Source organism: Drosophila simulans, chromosome 3L, assembly GCF_016746395.2.
Source record: "Drosophila simulans strain w501 chromosome 3L, Prin_Dsim_3.1, whole genome shotgun sequence".
Taxonomy (NCBI): domain Eukaryota; kingdom Metazoa; phylum Arthropoda; class Insecta; order Diptera; family Drosophilidae; genus Drosophila; species Drosophila simulans.
In genome coordinates this window covers 19,980,808-19,999,807 of record NC_052522.2, presented here as the reverse complement: position 1 = coordinate 19,999,807, position 19,000 = coordinate 19,980,808, and the positions used below count along the sequence as shown (strand labels likewise).

The window sequence follows — 19,000 nt, the reverse complement described above, 5'->3', positions numbered from 1 at the left end:
ACTTCGGCTTTTTAATTGTTATAAGAAAACTATTTGAATTTTAACTTACAATATTATTCGGCATTACTATTTCTTTTTTTTTTTTAAATAGAAAAAAAAATGTTCAGCAATGAGTTTTGTAAGTAAAAGTTAAAAAATGCGGTCCTTCATAGACTGGTACAAGGATTCTTTGTAGCTCAAGGAAATCTCGCTCCAAGCACTTCTTATACCATCCGTATTAGCCAGCCCCTAACTTTTTCAATAGCGTTGCGATCTGGAGAATATGGTGGCCAGGTCATGATATTAACGTTTTAGCTCGAAATGAAATACTTTGCTACTCGACAATTTTGAATAGAAGCATTGTCTTGTTGAAATCCAAGGAATCGGTCAAAACGATATATATATATATATATTATTATATTAGATATTATATTATATTCCAGTAATGTTTGTGTGTATGCCACGCCCACTGTAGCGACCACAAGCCGGTAAAATATGGCCATATTTCTGAAAGAGAACGATGTTTTTTCATTCAACAACCATTCAACTAATTAGCAGCTGCTAATTTAACAGTGCACTGTCGTGTTGATTACAGCAGTTTTCCAGCTGTACTACGCGTATTTTCAATGATTTTCAAAGCCGCAAGAGGGCGCTGATGTAGGAAGCTTGGCATCAGTAATACCGAGATCGTCGCGTAGATTATCTTTTATATTCTTTAATTAGTAGACGTTAACAACTTTTACATGTGACGAAAGTAAAGCGGTACAGTGAGACTTCCCCATCGTGCTGCTTACTTGACGTGTCCTGACAGATTTTAGTTCCTGGCCGTGACGCTAGAGGAATCTTTTGGGCTGGCACAGTAGTACAGAAGTCCCATAAGGACGTCGTTACGCCTGATTTACGCAAGGATCCGTAATGAAATTCACCCTTTTGTCTTAACGTAACGTAACCGCCACCAGCAGTTTCCTGCTCGGATATCTTGGACCACCGTCGTTGGGCATGAGTCTAGCCAATGAAGAAGCTGTGACTGCTGCCCTTTTGGGTTGGTTCTTGAACACACGGATACTTTGTTGTCCCATTGACACAGAATAGCATATTCTCGACCTTTTTCCTGCTTAGTAGGACTGCCTCAGTCTTGTGAGCCGGAATTGCTAGCCCGGCAGCTCCAATCGTAGTGTTATCTTTATCTTCTAACTCTGCAATCGTTTTGGCGACTGCTATAAAACAGTGCAGCTCTATTCCCAAGTTCCTGTTGATGCCCAAGATCCCATCGCATCCCATAACGTTCCACAGGATTGGTCCAAGTACCGATTCTTGGGGAGCATCTGCCGAAACTCGGTATCTTTTTGGGTCAGCTTCCATAACGTACCAAAGGACACGGTCCCTAAAGTAGCTGCCAAAGACTATCCTCAGGTACTCCAGGATCACCATACAGTTCATGGCTCCGAGGATTACGGGCCATCTGGCGGTATTGAAGGCGTTCTATACGCCAGTAGTCACTATTGCGCAATATTCCTTCCTACTTCCTAGCCATCTATCACCAGCAAGAGAGAGCGTCCAGAGGATCTCTTTTCTTTACCATACCTTTGCCATATTACTGACTTCCTAGGCCGTTGATGCTCTCGGTGATTGCCCCTATACGAGTATACAGGATACGTTCGAACAGTTTTCCAACTATATCCAGAATGCATAGAGGGTGGTAAGTGTTTGCAGCATGTGCTGGTCCCTTGCCTTTCGGCAACAGGACTAGTTTCTGGCTTTTCCACCTTGTTGGGAAGATTCTGTCCAATAGACATTGCTGGAAGGTGGCCCTGCTTTAACAACAGCTCCAGGAATACCATCTATATATATATAATAACGAATCCACGGTAATTAATTAAGAAAAAAATAGAATCTTTATTCAAATAAAATTACAAGTGTGGTAGCGGAGACAATTTAGTTATATTGTTATTGACATAAACGGTTTGTGTGTAATCTAAAATTTTATTTGATATTAAGATGCCATCAATTTGTATGGAGCAATTAAAAGCTTTTATTATATTAACTCCCTCTATTATTATATATCTATTTATGCAATTTTGGTGGAGTATGCTTATTGGTTAGTTCCAGGTTAATATTATATTAAGTTCGACATAACTGATTTTAAATTTCTTATAAGTTCTGTATTGAATTAATTATGTATGCCATTTATTTATTATCAAAGTTTTTTAAGATGCTAAGTTAGTTTGATTATTTTGAACACAAAATTTAATTTGTGCATTTTCTATCAAAATGTTGTGATCCCTATCTGGATATGGAATTATTGAAATGAATATTATTCTTTTGGAATATGGGAAATTATAAGAATTTCATTTGTATCTGTTTTTAACCAAGTGATAGTTTTAATATGTAAAATTTTTAATATGTAAAAATTCAAATTAAAAATTCATCAAATTCAAATGAATATTCAAAATTCAAATAGGAACAAATAGTAAAGGATCATCGAGAATGTGTGGTTATGTTGGATTGCCTTGATCGTTTGGGGTTGTGCTGGAATTATTATCATATTTAGTTTCATTAATTTTCTTTTTATATTTTGATTTATAGTGAGTAATTTTTCATCCTCTGTTCTTTTCTTCATCTATTTGTGTAATTTCTCCTGTTTTCCTAAATGGGTTTGTTGTCTTAGTTTTTACTAAGGTTGTTTGGTTATATCTAGTATCTATTTCATTTAAGTTTCGTGAATCATTTAACATAAGTATGTTATTTACTTTATGCTAATTTGGTGTTTCTATGTACTGTTTTTGCAATGTTACATACTTCACATTCGTTTATAATATTTTGAATTAATTTTTGATGATCAGGGTAGTACAATTTTTCTTTGAAAATGCTAATGGTTTTTTTTTTTACCTGGGTGCAAGGGCTTTTTATGACTTTAAGTATAACTTCTTTGAATTGTGCATATGTAATGATGTTAATAAACAAAATTATTTTGTTTTTAAATTTTTATGATTTCATAACCTTTGTTAAATATTCGGACTGACTATTTCTAAGTAAGCATTTTGGAATATTGTTCATTATTATATATATGCATCTTTTGTGCATAAGTATTTTAAGTTTTCGAAGGCTGATATATAATCGGTATCTTTAGAATTTTTAACGAAACCTATTTTTTAATTTTTGTGTTATGGGTTTAGCAATTTTTGCAAAGTTAGGAATAAAGGAACCAAAATTTATTTGGGCCTTGGCATCTCGTAGGAAATATGTACCTAATATCATATCATATTTTTCTGAAAAATTATGAATATAAAAAACTTGTTTAGTGGGGCAAAGCTAACTGGGTTTGAAAATGTCTTAATAATTTCTTTTAAAATGATTGCACCTTTAATGATGTGAACTTGTAAACTAGTAGTTTTAACTGAAGAATTCAAAATGTTTGCTCTTATGATGTTGATCTATGAAACATCGGAGCTGTATATTGTTTAAAACAAAACTTGTGAGTTTAGAGGATTTTGTGCTTGGTCGAATTTTTGTTTAAATTCTTGAAATAGGAGTTCGAAAGATTGGTCGTGGCTATTAATTTTTTTGTTGTTATATTGATTTTTATTTTGGCTAGTTGATGCTTGGTTATAGTATTGATTTCTATTATGATTATTTGAAGCCTGGTTGTAGTTTGGACAGTGCTGTTTTTTATTTAGGATATTTTTTTAGTGTTTTGGGATTTTGGGCGATCGGCGATCGTCATAATAACCCTCTTGCTGGACAATTTGCTTTAATTTACTAACTGTTGTTATGTCAAATCTGGCTAATCGCATGTAGAGTCTGCCTGGGAGTTTATTAACAATTACATATTTTACTGTATCGTTCATTGCGTGTGTATAAATATGATTATTTTGTTCATTATTTTCTAAGGCTAGCTTATTTGTTATTATAAGACACTTTTCTTCAAGTTCTTCTATGAACTTACGAACTGATCCATTGAATTGTGTGTTATATAGTCGTCTTAAAAGTTCTTCAAAAGGTGTGTGGGTCTTGAACTCCGCGATTAGTGCTTCCTTCAATTCCGGCCACGTGTTAGCTGCACTGAACTGGGATACTCGTTGGGCGTCACCTCCAATTTGCATTTGAATCGCACTGAAGAGGACGTGTATCTGACGGATGTCAGTTGTTGGGTAAAGTTGTAGTATGAGCTCGATCCTTCTTACGAACGAGCTCAGTTCTAGTGTCGTGCCGGTAAATGTTGGTACCTGTCGAATCTGACCAACAGCCTGGTCCAGATGATTCTCGGAGAGTAGTGGCACCTGTTGTTGTTGTGCTTGTTCCATTTTATTTTATTTTTTGGTGGGCTACCAAGTTTAAACGATTTTAATTATAAAGCGGATTAGTCACTTCTTGTAACACTGATTAGCCACAAAGTTGAAGTTAAATCACACACGAAGGTACTTTTGCTGATCACTATAAATTTAGGACCATCGACTGCGCCAACAACGAATCCACGGTAATTTATTAAAAAATTTATTAAATTTATTAAATTTTATTTAAAAAAATATAATCTTTATTCAAATAAATTACAAGTGCGGAGACAATTCACGTCTTATTCGTAGAGCGACAGAATTAAATCTGATTGCACAATAAGTTGCGAAGCATACGCTTAGCAAACCCTTGGCTGCGACTTATTTACTTCTTTATATATTGAGCGTAAATAGGCTCTCTTTTGAATTTATATGAATTTATATGAATTGGGCGCCCTCTTGAGTGGATCGCGCATGGATACTGATCAGCCGAGAATCAGAGCTGCGTAAGCGGTTTTGACCCTTTGGTGGGAATAACGGATTCGGCAGCGGATGTTAATGTTTACATAAGGGCAAGCTGTTATTGTCACCAAAAGTGGGGTTCTCATGGAGTACTTGAATTTATGACTTATATCCTAAGGCATTCTATAATTTGGTGTATGGCTGTTGCTAGTATATAAGTTATATAAGTGTTATACTGTGGTACATACATATGTATGCTACTAAATATATATAAAGTATATATACGAATTTTTCTTGGTCATTAGAATAGACGCACTGTGGCTTTTTATTTGTCATAAGAAAATGATTTGAAAAGAATAATATACAAATTGCGTCCAGAGTACTATTTCCCTTCCGGAAGCCATATTGCTGACTTCCTAGGACGTTGATGCTCTCGGCGATTGCCTATATTCGAGTATACAAGATACGTTTGAACAGTTTTCCAACTATGTCCAGTAGGTCGGGCTCGCAAAGCTACTCGTCGGGTGGTTTCTGTCCGCCTCGCTGCTGCAGATGTTCTGCGTCCCATCCCGCATCCTGCGAAGGCCCGTGACATCCTTTGGATTTAACTGTAGGCAGGATAGTGTTCCTATACTTGGACACGCTTTCCGAGGCTTTTCCGTCTACTTCGAGCAACAGCTCACCTTGCTGAGTTCTCCGAATCTTGCGTACGTGTCTTCCCAGTTTGCTTAGGCTCGGGTCCGATCTTAGTTTCCGGAGAATCTCTGCGCACGAAGCCTCACCCGTTCTGGAGAGCCGTGGTCAGGTCCCGATCCATGATCCCGACTCCTGCCCTTTGCGATGACAGGACAATGTGGTCCATCGTCTTCTGGCTTAAAAAGCATCGAGTTTGCGAGGCGTGGAGAGTGGGTACTCATAAGTAATCGGGATTTCATAACGTAACAAATTTATCTTTCAGCGCATTTCTTATCAACACCTCAGATCGAGTTATTCGTGTTTACGACTCAAAAGAAATAATCACTCTAGGCAAAGACGGCGAACCAGAACCCATACAAAAGCTACAGGACTTGGTCAATAAGTATGATGTGCAACGAACCCTTTATAACCAATTGATTGACCAATGTCAATTCCATCTAGAACCACCTGGAAAAAGTGCTGCTTCTCCGGTGATATGGGAAAAGTCTATTGGCAACCTGGTGAAGATCCTGCATGGCACCAAGGGTGAGCTGCAGAAAACGCATCCCATCATTTCTAGCAAGGCCAGCAAAGATAAACAACAGATGTAAATTAAGGCTTGCTCTTATCGCTAACCCGCCTTAGAATTTCGAACTTGTATATTATATACGAACAACATAAAAGTGTTTAAAGTGATTTGTCATAGAAAAAAGCAATGTATTTTCTGCTTATCTTCATTACTGGACATCACCTTTCTGGAAGACTCCGGAGTGAAGGAGCAATTTGTAATTTTTTTCTAAGACAAAGTATGCAAACGGCCTGTTCATATGGAACTTGAACTTGTTATCTGTTCCAGAAGATTTCTGCGGAACAGCATCAGGCAAACCCTCTTCATCTACGACGATCCGAGCAAATTGGTCGTAGTGGGAGAGGTACACACTTCTGAAACCGTCAGCAATCAGCATTCGCTCTAGCTCTGGGAACTCGTAGTAGTTCAGCTCCGTTATTCCAGCCTTTTAAAGGTGTTCAATATGACGAGAGCTTGGCATTTATTAGAGACTTCTACGTACCTCATTTAATGGACGCACGAGTGGAAGTACGGATAGCGTATCGAACTTGGGAAGCTTGACTTCTACATCAGTTTCATTCTTGGAGTCATTGAGCATGTTAAGGATGGGCACCAGTCTGTAGCTTTTGAATTGGTTGAGCACCTGGCTAACGCTGTGGGATGGCTTCGGCAGTATGACGATCATTACTAGCTCCTGTTCCGCAAAAGGTAGCATCAGGAAATCCGCATCCAGACGCTTTATACTTCTGATGTAGGCAAACTTCCCCGTTTGCACCATCATATTCACCTTACCTGCCGGCTTGCCGCTGGAGTCGTAAAACTGCTCCACTTTCGTCTGGGACTTATCGAATGGATACTGAAGTCAAGATATCAGATATATTAAATACATTGCAAGCGAGGATGGACCCTGCTCTGGATCTCACCTTCCATTTGGCCTTAAAGTAGCTAACAGTAAGCCCCAGAATCGTGTCGTTTCTATTGAACGAACTACGGCTATAAGTACCTAAGATTTTCCCATGAGAGGCTTTGGCGATGTCGGCGTTGATTATTTCACTCGCCCCCTCGGTGAACTTTACAGCCCTTGGCTGGCCCTCCTTAAGGACCACATTTCCTTCTCCACTAAGAACTGTACTGTTGAATTCTTCCACGAATATTATATCTTTATCATCGTCGTAGTAAGCGTAACGCAGCGAAAACAATTTTGTGTTTTCCGAATCGAAACTAGAATTTAAAGAAAACGCCATAGAAAATATGTGAACAATCATGTCCTATATTCTTATAGATGTAGTTTCTGAGTAATATGGTACTTACTGATGATAAACACGGGCATCCTCGTACCACATGCGCAGTTTTGGATATTCCAAAGAGAGATCCAGGACTTTTTGCAGCTCATTGTAGGCAAACTTTCCCACATCCGCTGCCTCGAAAAACATGAGCATGAGTGACCACGTGGAAAATGGCGTCATTGCAAAGTTTTCCTGTTTTATATGCGTGGATTCGATTTGCAGCATTTTGATGCCAAATTGCGTTCTTCTTTCCATCGTTTTTATAAATGGACTTATCTTATGTTCACGAATTATACATTGATAGGCCCGCAAACTGAGCACCATGACAAAAAGCCCCAGAAATCCGAGCTTCATATTGTCAAACAAATTTACTTGGCTAGACTAGGCTAGACCAATAAGAAATATTTAAGCTCAAGGAAAAAAATCTCATTAGCTTTTCTTACCTCTTTGTGCACCCGAACGCTACTCAAAACTGGTTTCTTATTTACGAAAAACTGTATTTATAGGATTTATTTTCCTTAATTTGTGCAGTTCAATATTCAAAGCCATGTAGTCTTTATTTTAATATTAGTTACTCGTAGATTTTTTCAAAAGTATATAAAATAAAGTATATACATTGTTGGTAATAGGTTAGACACACGTTCAACTTTGCTTCATATTTATTTATAAAGTGACGATAGAAAAGAAGTTGATATGCATAAACATGTCTTATTTAATGATATTTAAATATAATATTCAAATGATTATACATATTTAACAAACTTGTGTTTTCGGACATTTTTTTAGAACTACTCAATACGGGTCTAATTTTTCTTGGTCATTAGATTGGACGCACTTTGGATTTTTAATTGTTATAAGAAAATTATTTGAATTTTAACTTACATTATTAGTCGGCATTACTATTTCTTTTTTTTTTTTTAATAGAAAAAAATTTTCAGCAATGAGTTTTCTTAGTAAAAGTTCAAAAATCTGGTCCTTCATAGACTGGTACAAGGATTCTTTGTAGCTTAAGGAAATCTCGCTCCAAGCACTTCGTATACCATCCGTATTAGCCAGCCCCTAACTTTTTCAATAGCGTTGCGATCTGGAGAATATGGTGGCCAGGTCATGATATTAACGTTTTAGCTCGAAATGAAATACTTTGCTACTCGACAATTTTGAATAGAAGCATTGTCTTGTTGAAATCCAAGGAATCGGTCAAAACGATATATTATATTATATATATATATATATTATTATATTAGATATTATATTATATTCCAGTAATGTTTGTGTGTATGCCACGCCCACTGTAGCGACCACAAGCCGGTAAAATATGGCCATATTTCTGAAAGAGAACGATGTTTTTTCATTCAACAACCATTCAACTAATTAGCAGCTGCTAATTTAACAGTGCCCTGTCGTGTTGATTACAGCAGTTTTCCAGCTGTACTACGCGTATTTTCAATGATTTTCAAAGCCGCAAGAGGGCGCTGATGTAGGAAGCTTAACATCTTTTATATTCTTTAATTAGTAGACGTTAACAACTTTTACATGTGACGAAAGTAAAGCGGTACAGTGAGACTTCCCCATTGTGCTGCTTACTTGACGTGTCCTGACAGATTTTAGTTCCTGGCCGTGACGCTAGAGGAATCTTTTGGGCTGGCACAGTAGTACAGAAGTCCCATAAGGACGTCGTTACGCCTGATTTATGCAAGGATCCGTAATAAAATTCACCCTTTTGCCTTAACGTAACGTATTTATTGTGGTATGTGAGTAAACTGTGAGTCGGCGGATTCTTAGGCCGCCTTGGGATTCCGCACTTGTCCGGCGAAGAGGAGTAGTCCGGTTGCCTTCTCTACGATCATATACTGGAAGGGCCGGTTGAGCAGGAACTTGGGCGGTGTGGCCTTGTTGGCCAGCGCTGCCTCCGTGACGGCTCCCGCCGTGGTTCCCTGCTCGTCCACAATGATCTTGGTTGAGTGGACGACCAGCTTGGCAAACAAGCCGGACGACATTCGGTTCAGGTTGGCGGTATTCTCGTCGAACAGATCGCGAATGCCCATCTAGAATTAGAAGTTATTTACAAATGTATTTCCAGATTGGATTTAGAAGTTCTCGCACCTGGATGAGGACTCCCTTAAGAGTGAAATCTGTGGCAGTCACAAACTTGGGCATCATGACCTCCACTTCGTTGTCCTCGGAGGCCCTGCTCCTGAATGCCGCCAGTCGCTGGAGAATGGGCCTCAATCCCAAGGCCTTCAGATTATTGGCTACGTCATTTAGCTTGAATCCGCGCTTGGGCAGCACCACGATCATCGCCAGACGGTCCTGGGTGCCGTAGGGCAGCTCCAGCACATAGCCATCCAAGCCCTCTACGTTTGAGACGTAGGCGAAGTTCGCTTCCTGCACCATCATGGGAATCTTTCCGATGACCTCGCCGCTCTCGCTGAAGAAGGGTTCCTCTCTTGTCAGCGTTTTGTTGAAGGGAAACTGCAAGCGAAAAGGATATATCGAAGGATTTGCAGGTGGATAAAGTTCATTTCCCACCTTCCATTGGCCCTTGAAGTACAGAGACGAGAGCAGAAACATCTTCGCTCCATATACATCCTGTGGCAGAATGGTATAAGGAATAAGACCGCGGGTCGTGCGATTTGTGTCCTCGTTGATCTGGATCACCGAATCCGGGCTATAGAAGTCCACTTCCATCGGCTGCACATTGTAGTTCTGAATAGCATCGCGGTAGTTGTTCTTGATGGGATACCCCTTGCCGGTGTATATGGCCTGCAGGGTGGCTACTTCGATGGTGGAAGTGGTGATGCTTAGAAGAGGGAAGGTGGTCACCGCGATCCATAAATATGCAATTCATTTACATGCTATAAACTCACTTCAGAAATGAGCTCCACACCTTGTAGGCGCCCCGAAGCTTTTCGTCCTCGACATTGATCCGCAGGCTTTTTTTCAACTGGTTGTGCGTCTCTCCCTCGGATCCCTCGTAGAGGAGCACCAGGAGTGACCAGACGGAGAAGGGCGATATCATGAAATCCTTGTTGGTCTTCTCCACTTCGACGGATATGCGCTGCAGAAGATCGAGGGCGAAGTCCTGGACCCCCTGCGAAATGCTGACCAGGACATCCGTGTCGAAGTTGCTTCTCATGGACTGGATATGGCTGACGCCACTTTGAAAAGCCGTGGGATCTGTGAATGCGGTAAGGGGATTGCCCACTGAAAGCTGCAGGGGCGCTTGGTTGTTTTGAGGAACCGCCGAGCACAGGAAGATGGCTCCCAAGAGTAGTGGGATCCATAGCATCAAGCAAACTGGATTAAGATGTACATTAAAACATAGATCGTGATGTTAAAAGCCGCACTAAAATGACTGTATTATTTTATAGCAACATCAATTTTATAAATTTCGCGTTAACTAATCATTTTAACGGTATACTTCCAGATGAACCGTTTTCCGTTTTAAAAAATCCCACCTCCTTGTTACATCCTTACATCCTTTCAGGATGTAAGTTTAATATAGTTAGCCAATTTTGTTCGATTCAAATCGATTTTGAAAAACTGCCTGAAAATCCGGTATAGCTATTTTTGGTCTAATCAAATCTAATGAGATTCAAAGGCACTCGCGTGAGTACTATGTATAATATTCCCAGATGCGTAAAAATAAGCATTTTCCAATTGATAGCGATGATCCATTGACGACCTCATGTGTTTGTACGTAATACGAAATGTATATATGTACATAATATGTGTTTGCTGTGCACACACGAGTACTTGTCAATTTTAAATCAGTTTACTGATTGCCTCGAAAACAACATCCCAGTCACTGGGAAATATTCCATAATTAATTGGCCACGGAGCTTACCTGCGATTTTACCCATTTTGAAGAATTGGCTCAAGCTTCGCTTATCAGGCAGGGCTTTTAAAATTAAATTAAATTATTAATAATTGTGCACACAAATGAATCACACTTTTGCGTAACCATGTGGGTGTGCATCAATTATTGAGAGGCTTTTAAACCTTTTATTGATGTATTTTGGGGTTTTTCGATGTCGACAAGGCGACGTTCATCTATATGTCTCTATACACTGTTGTCGTTCGGTGTTTTTCGAAAACCGGAATGCACTGGGGGGAATTCCACAGATATTATTTACACAAACACACGCTCGCCAGGAGACTATACGTATAGGTGGGTGGGGTGTGCGCGTATGGGTTTGCCGCTTATATAATTCTATATATTGATTTCAATTTGTGGACCCAGCTACTGGTGGTTTTCGGTTTTGCCAAGAACTCGATGCCAGATCGAACCCACACGTCCACACAACTCCCCACAAGCAATGTCAACCTAACGCACGAGCATCAGCTGAGTGACTGAGAGACTGCTCCATCGACCATTCAGCACCGTACAGATATGGCCATCGTCCCACACCCGACTCCAAATCAGTTCAGACTCGGATTCAGATGCGAGAGCCGCAGCGAGAGAACGCGGTGTTGATATTGGCAGACCTTTGTCTGCCGCTCTTGACAATGGAGCCTCATTCGCGAAATGGAAATCAGGTGGGATCACTACTATGAGTTGCAGCTAATCCGTTGGTTAAGCTGCTTGAAATGCCGGGGTAACTCCAGCAACTCACCTTTAGATGTGAAACTGTGAATCCAAGATGTTTAAAGGGTAACTAGATGTATTCAAATGTATATGCGATATTGTAAGTTCGTGGATGGGATGGTTAGGATGATATCATATATGAGCTTTATAATCATAAGAATGGATGTTTTCAATACCAGTAAGTTTACATTAATTACATTTTCATAAGCCAGTGCAATAAACAACAATTGTACTCAAACAACTCAAACTCCAAGGTAAAATATATTTTTTTTCCAAGTGACAGGTGCAAACTATTGATATAGTAGAAAGACAATGAATGTGGCTAGACTGGAATATATAATGCCAGGCACCAGTTTGGGAAACATCGATGGACACGAAGACAGGATGAGAGGATTAATCCAAGCGTTAACTTTATTAAAGTATTTGAATTGGAAATATCCGTGGTAATGCTTGCATAGAGGCACCACCAGGATCTTTGCAGTATTATTAATTAAATGTGTTGGGGCGGGTTTCAGTGGTGTTGTGTGTGTTTCCTGGAGATATTCATTCAATAAATTGATTTATTTATTCTTGCTTCGGCCTCAGCGACCGCGTAATCTTCGTCGCTCCGTGGTAATATTATTTATTGGATTATAATTCGCTCGTACATGTTTATAGGTAGTTGATCTACTAAACATCGTTAAAATTTTGCGAGATGGAATTTTCTATAAATGTGACCCTCAAGTATTTATTAGAATTCCGTGTACTCTTTTTTGGATATTTATCGGGGTAATCGTTAATGTTTATGTGGACATATATTTTATTCGTAGGTTGTGTATGCGTACAATCTAAACTGTAGGTTTCATTTTATTTCAGTGCACTAAATGGAATTATAATTGGTTTGAAATTCATTTTCGCTACCAGGGACTCTTTAGTTAATCTCAAAATTATCTAACACATTACACACATAGAATGAAGTTATCAATTTATTATAGTAGTGGATACGGATTTCTATAGGGTATTTTACGCATCCAAATGAAAAATCAGCTAACTCACTGATTGATTGGCTACTTACACAAATAACAAGAGTAACGCAAAAACAGGCAAACATAACTAACACCTCTAATCACTCCACATTGGAAATAATAAAGTTTTCTTTTCGAATAGCACGTGGTAGCGCAATGTGAGCATCGGCATCTGCTGCCTTCTTCATTCGTTGCACAAACGTTAAATTAAACTATAGAATACGGGTATATGGACTATTCAATAGGTTTAATTCACGCGTTCCAGCAGGCCGTCGTTTGGGTGCTTTCAGGTTAAGCAATGCAACACGTTTAATAATTTTCTTTTAGTTATATATGTATAGGTAGATTAATATCCGAACCGAATAAAGCATTTAATAAATGTGTACGCGATTTTATCAGAAAATTTAATTGATTTCGTTTATCGCAGGTCGGGATCCTCGTCCGCAGCCTTCTTGATCCGCAGCAAGATGGTGGTGTACCACTGATCCAACCGCGAGATGCTGTCGTAATCCTTGACGGCCTCTGTGAATCCCTCGATGTTCTGTTCCTCTAGATGCTCGCACAACACCTGTAATTCGAAAAGTGTGTTAATGTAAAGGCTTTCTAATATCTATAATAATATGTACGAGCTACGAAAACCAAAGAGGAAACTTAAGCTAACCGATACCCACCTTGATGAGCTTGAACTCCCTGGAGTCCTGGAATGCTGGGTACTGCTGCGCATACTTTTCGATGGCATGCTGGGCGTTCAGGAGGTCCACGCTGAGGTGGCATAGAGCCGCCCTGAAGAAGTACTCCTTGGCACTGTACTTGAGCAGAGAGCTCTCCAGCGAGGAGGCGGCCACCTGCTCGTATATGGATATTGCTTTCTCGTAATCCTCCAGTTGGGCGGCGTACTGGGCCACCTTCAGCATGCACTTGTTGGCCGAACTGACCGACTCTTCACCCTTGAAGTAATCAGCCGCCTGCTCGTAGTGCTGAATAGACTTGGCCTGAAAGGGAAATCGCCCATTAATATGTAATTAGCATAGAGGTGCACACGGGAACCTACCAGACTAGTGGGATCACTCTCGTACATCTCGGCGATGCTTTGGTGATGTTTGGCAGCCATCGTAAAGCGGCCCATATCCGTGTAGATGTCGATGGACTTCATCAGGCAGTTGACGGCGCTCTCCACGTCCACCTTCTTGTAGCAGTTGGAGGCGTCTACGTAGCAGGTTCCGGCATCGTGCCGACTTCCAGCCCGCGCGTGGAGAGTTGCCGCCTCGCAGAAGCACTCGCCAGCCTTTGTCCAGTTCTTGGACATCTTGAACATGTTGCCCGCCCGCTGGTAGCACTCGATGGCGTCCTCCACCTTGTTGGACCCTCTGCAATAGTAGATATCGATAAGTAATAAGCCTTAATGTATATCCAAGGAATCAGAAAAGAGCATTGACTATTAACTAATGATAATAATTTTATATTATCATGTATATATGCATATGCGTAGGTGATTTTTTAAAACCTTCAGGACATATTATTGTTTAAACTTGGATTTGTTTCTAGATGTTGTGCAATTATAAAAAGGTTTGTAAAATACTTTAAAAATTTAGATTTTTCAAAACAACTAAGTTTTTCAGCGAACTGAGGAAGTTTCCAAGTGCGAATTACAGTTCCAACGGTTAAAAAAAAGATTTATTTCTGCTTGCATATATAATTTCTTTGTTTTTTATTTTACACGATTACTAAACTTTTGTGCACTATGATTCATCGAAACCTGTATTGTGCATACATATATTTTGTATTATGGATGGCTATCAATATTTTGCACACTTTTTGTAGTTCATATCTGAAACCTATTATCTGTGTAAGTCGCACTTTTGCGCTATTTGGTTTCTGGGTGGAGGCACAGAGTCCACAACTGCGTATACGTATTATGGTGTGTGGGTATATACATAAACACAAAGTAATAAGCATAGTGGAATGGTATTACAGATTCCAGTGCTACTTGGCATATGGCTCAGTACCTGGAGCCTGTGGGGTTATGGAGATCCTAAGCTAGAGCAGACACAGCTCCATTTCCCCACTCCACTGAAATCGCGAAACTTCTTTGATTTGATACGCACCCGAACAGCGATCCCAGAAAGCCCTTCTGCTGGGTCAACTTCTTCTCCGCCTCGGCCATCAGCTGGAGCGCCTTCTGTTCGTTGTCACCCATGTCGAGGATTTATGTCCGCCTCGGCACTAATTGCATCTAAGTTTAAGACTTGTTCGGCTTTTCAGCGAGTGTGTGTACGTATTGGGATCTTTTTTCGAGAAAATAAAATCAATATGCTGACTTGGTGTGACCGCAGATGTGGTGTCAGTGTTACCATCTCACAGCATTCTCAAATAGCTCATGCCAGTGTTGAGAAATGCAAGGGCTGTAACGGTTCGTTCGTTCAAAATCCTTATCAGCTGTCTGAATGCGTCATATTTTTCCGAAAAATACAGTCTGGCTGGCAGGTGCATTTTAAGAACAACTGCCCTAAATGTTGCATAAAATCATTTTTAGATATTTTATTAAATTATATATATATTCGCTTCTTGTTCAAAGCATTTACAAATTGTATCCTATAGCTACATGTATTTCTGGCCAAAGTTGAATATACTTGTACCGCAAAGCATTTAAACGCTTTGCAGCAGTTTGTAACTTAATCATTATTTAAAATGTCGCTATAGCGCACTGCAAACGCATATTACACTATTGGGTTTATAATGTATCCAGCATTAAAATTGTGTTATCAGTCATCTCGGTGAGTATAGGCGTTTCGAAACACGTTTGCTTAGTTTAAACATTTAATTTGATCTCTTTAAAATGCATTAAGTGATCGGATCGTGTACGAAAACCATTAAACAGATATATATAGAAATACTTTTGAGGGGAGGCCCAACACTGACGATGAATATGACTTAAGCAGTATTTTCGATATGAAGGTGAAGGGGCAAAAACAAATAAATTCTATAAACATCGAACAAATCAATTTAAACAGGAACTGCAATTTTAAATGATCATGGGAGAGGATACTTTCGGGGCTATAAATGAAGTTGGCCAGGGCATTTGTGAATTACGTTAAACTAACATTCGGCCTTATAATGATAGTTGGGCTGGCTACGCTTATGTGAACATCTTCTCCAGCATTTTCCTAAGTTTCTCCTGGGCATATCGGATCTTCTGGTACAAGTCTTTAGACACGCCGTTCTCCACAATGGTCGAGAATCGGTAGGTGCGGAAGTTCTTCTCCTGGTCCATATAGGTTATAGCACTCATGCGCGGGCAGAGGATGAGCTTCATGTGATCTGAGAAGTTCAGCTAGGAAGGATATATAGTTCATTAGTACCTTATATAAATGCTGATGCTGCACAATTATACAAACCTGCACAGAGCCGTTGGTCAAATGCATAACTACGGCACATGTTGTACGGAACCAGGAGTGTAAATGGGGCATACGCGAGATCTGATCGCTCTCAATGTTCACATTGTTGGCACCTGCCTTCACCAGGTGCTCGATCATGTAGCGCTTGAAGTACGACAGCAGCTTCATCTTCTTGTCAAGCGACTTGCAGTAATCCGTGGTGGTCATGTACGTCTCCTTGCCATCCTTGTCGATGAAGTGCACGTTGATCTGATTCGGCAGCAGGATCAGCTTTGTGGTGTCGTTGAACATCACGCCGATACCCTCGTCGCACAGCTGGTAACCAAATCCGTACTTGTCGCTGTAGTCAACCCACTTGGATATCCAGAAGAGCGGCTGCGCTGCAGGATCTGTGTTCTCGTCGCCCAGATTGCCTTGCAGAATGCGCGGCTAAAGAAGTAAAGAGGTATAAGAGTCTTATATTATTTAATATAGAGCAAAAGGTAATTACCTTTCCGTTGATAAGATTGGTGAGCTGCTGGTACAGGCTCTCGATATCGCTGCGATAGTCCTCGCTGTGGCGGCACACCTGCGCTGACGCGGTAATGGCGTCGTGCAGATTGGCCTTGAGGAAGGTCGACTCCAGACGGGTGTCGTCGGGCCTGATGCCGTTCATCTCCATCAGCGGCTTGCGGTGCATCGAATCCTCGATGGTGTCGTTGCTGCCGATACGCGGCGCCATTGTCAAACAAGAGCTGGGCAAGAACATGGGCACCTTTGAGCCCTTGAGGAACTCAAAGTTCAGCAGCTGACCGATTGCCGGGCGGCTCTCCGGATTTGGCTGCAGCATGGCGATGACCATATCCGCCGCCGGTTTCCTTAAGTAGCTGGGCACGCGGTACTCGCACTTCTTGATCTTCGAGTAGGTATCCTTCAGAGTCTTGGTTTCGAACGGCGGCTGGCCCACAAGCAGTGTGTACATGACGCAGCCAATCGACCAGATGTCCACCTCGAAGGAGTGGCCCTTCTTGGTGAGGATCTCCGGGGCTATATAGTTGGGCGTGCCGCACAAGGTCTTCTTTCGCTCGCCCTCGTACTCAATGCGCGTGGCCAACCCGAAGTCGCCGATCTTCACGTGCAACAAATCGTTGAGGAAGAGATTGCCCAGCTTCAGATCTCGATGGATAATGCGGTTATCGTGCAAGTACTTAACGCCCTGGATTATCTGGTAAATGTAGTAGCGGCACTCAAACTCCGTAATGCTTTTCCTACGTTTGTGCAGCTCCATCATGGACTGTAAGTCGGAGAAGTAAGTGTCATGGTGGCACATTGCAGAGATGTTCTATTAAACTCACTCTTTTCTTGCACAGCTCCAGCACAATGTAGATATTCTGCGAGTCTTCAAAGTAGTTGTGAAACTTGACAATGTTCGGATGGTTAAGGCTGCGGTGAATAGTTATCTCCTGGGCGGTCTTCTCCTTCTGATTGTGTTTGATCATCAGCTTCTTGGACACGATCTTGCCGGCGAAGACGTCGTCGGTTTCCACATCGATGATCTCGTAACATTTTGCAAACCCGCCCTGCATAAAGCATACATATATGTATTTTAATTGTGTATTTAAGAACATTATACAAAAACATAACCTTATACTGTATTAAAAACAGATCTTTGAATATGATAAATCTGGCTATATACTTATTTTCAAGCAAATGGCGTTTAATAAACGTATTGATGTATTGATTACAAGCATATTCATATTATCCATATTGGTTTGCAACATGAAATTAGTAGTTTATTTTTAAGAATCACATGTTTAGTACCTTTGCTCCAACCTTTGGGCACTTCTAGGAAAATATTTATATGCCAATAGAACAACGAAGGAATTGTTGGTTTAACTAAGTTGCAACAGTTCCTGTTCTTGTCTATATAAATTCGAAGAAGCCGCGCCAAAAAAAAAAAAAAACTGAACAGGCTGCCAAATGCACGAACACACACACACACGCAGGCTCGCACAAGCATTCCCACACACAGGCTCTCTTTTTCTCTCCTGCTCTTCAAGGAGAGAGCTACAAAAACAGCAAGGGAATGCTCATTAGCAAGGAAAACGGAACGAAAACCGGGATTGTGGAAATTGATATGTGTGTATGCGGGTGCGTGCATGTGTGCGTGTAGGTAAAGGTGTGATCCCTTCGACTCATCTGATCCCGGGCATCTGCAGATCCGCATCCGGACTCACCTTGCCGAAGAACCGCATGCGCTTGTAGGTTTTCCGCTGGTTGATGTCGACGAGGCGATCCGGAATATCCGTGCTCTTATCCTCGGGCTTCGCGGCCATCTTGCTCTCCTTTCTTCTTTACTACGGACTGCCTCTTTTGCACTGGCGTTCGCCTGGAGTTTTGCGGCGATGCTCCTCGTTTTGAGCCTGTAATTCCACCGACGATCGGCTGAAAGTGCCTCGGAAACGGAGATCAGATCCACACGGTTGACAAGAGAAGCGGCGGTCAAATCTCGGTTTTGCCCATCGAATGCACGAAAACCAAGCACAAAGCGGAGAACGCGCCGAAACCGTTCGATTTTTTAAATGCTGAAATGAATTGGACGAGAAGCGTCAGCGGAATTGGTGTGCCCGTTTCGCCGGCTATCGCACACCTTCTGGTATATATTGCGGTATTTTGTTGAGTGTTGAACAACGATTTCTATGGCCGTTACCTATTTGAATTTATTTACTGGCGTTTACTTCGTTCGATTTGAGTGCAGTATTTTTTTAGATTGCTCTGCACAACGCCTTGTTT

At 40.9% G+C, this 19,000-nt stretch overlaps 5 protein-coding genes across 6 annotated transcripts; 1 reads left to right on the top strand and 4 right to left on the bottom strand.

Annotated features, from left to right (window-relative positions):
* The first annotated feature begins 5,179 nt into the window (after window positions 1–5,179).
* On the top strand, window positions 5,180–5,988 carry LOC120284795 (retinoblastoma-binding protein 5 homolog). Its single transcript, XM_039293839.2, has 3 exons — window positions 5,180–5,617; window positions 5,671–5,790; window positions 5,850–5,988. The coding sequence occupies exons 1-3, from the start codon at window positions 5,553–5,555 to the stop codon at window positions 5,935–5,937; spliced, it is 273 nt and encodes a 90-aa protein (XP_039149773.1). The 5' UTR covers window positions 5,180–5,552; the 3' UTR covers window positions 5,938–5,988.
* A 92-nt stretch (window positions 5,989–6,080) lies between these two features.
* LOC6738830 (serine protease inhibitor 77Ba) lies at window positions 6,081–7,805 on the bottom strand. Of its 2 annotated transcripts, none has more exons than XM_016171783.3 (5): window positions 7,685–7,805; window positions 7,267–7,627; window positions 6,879–7,176; window positions 6,458–6,811; window positions 6,081–6,400 (listed from the first exon to the last, which is right to left on the bottom strand). In XM_016171783.3, the coding sequence occupies exons 2-5, from the start codon at window positions 7,593–7,595 to the stop codon at window positions 6,125–6,127; spliced, it is 1,257 nt and encodes a 418-aa protein (XP_016032644.1). In that variant the 5' UTR covers window positions 7,596–7,627; window positions 7,685–7,805; the 3' UTR covers window positions 6,081–6,124. The 2 variants fall into 2 exon arrangements, with proteins under 2 accessions (XP_016032644.1, XP_016032643.1); XM_016171782.3 differs by having other exon boundaries at window positions 7,267–7,622; window positions 7,685–7,710.
* A 1,154-nt stretch (window positions 7,806–8,959) lies between these two features.
* Window positions 8,960–11,624, bottom strand: LOC6738829 (serine protease inhibitor 77Ba). The gene is made up of 5 exons (XM_002085593.4): window positions 11,089–11,624; window positions 10,109–10,538; window positions 9,771–10,041; window positions 9,345–9,713; window positions 8,960–9,286 (listed from the first exon to the last, which is right to left on the bottom strand). Exons 1-5 carry the CDS (start codon window positions 11,102–11,104, stop codon window positions 9,020–9,022), a joined length of 1,353 nt encoding a protein of 450 aa, XP_002085629.1. The 5' UTR covers window positions 11,105–11,624; the 3' UTR covers window positions 8,960–9,019.
* A 590-nt stretch (window positions 11,625–12,214) lies between these two features.
* On the bottom strand, window positions 12,215–15,182 carry LOC6738828 (alpha-soluble NSF attachment protein). The gene is made up of 4 exons (XM_002085592.4): window positions 14,939–15,182; window positions 13,885–14,200; window positions 13,505–13,825; window positions 12,215–13,401 (listed from the first exon to the last, which is right to left on the bottom strand). Exons 1-4 carry the CDS (start codon window positions 15,028–15,030, stop codon window positions 13,252–13,254), a joined length of 879 nt encoding a protein of 292 aa, XP_002085628.1. The 5' UTR covers window positions 15,031–15,182; the 3' UTR covers window positions 12,215–13,251.
* A 174-nt stretch (window positions 15,183–15,356) lies between these two features.
* On the bottom strand, window positions 15,357–18,867 carry LOC6738827 (serine/threonine-protein kinase polo). Its single transcript, XM_039293834.2, has 5 exons — window positions 18,445–18,867; window positions 17,563–17,787; window positions 16,719–17,501; window positions 16,229–16,657; window positions 15,357–16,164 (listed from the first exon to the last, which is right to left on the bottom strand). Exons 1-5 carry the CDS (start codon window positions 18,541–18,543, stop codon window positions 15,970–15,972), a joined length of 1,731 nt encoding a protein of 576 aa, XP_039149768.1. The 5' UTR covers window positions 18,544–18,867; the 3' UTR covers window positions 15,357–15,969.
* Window positions 18,868–19,000: the final 133 nt, after the last annotated feature.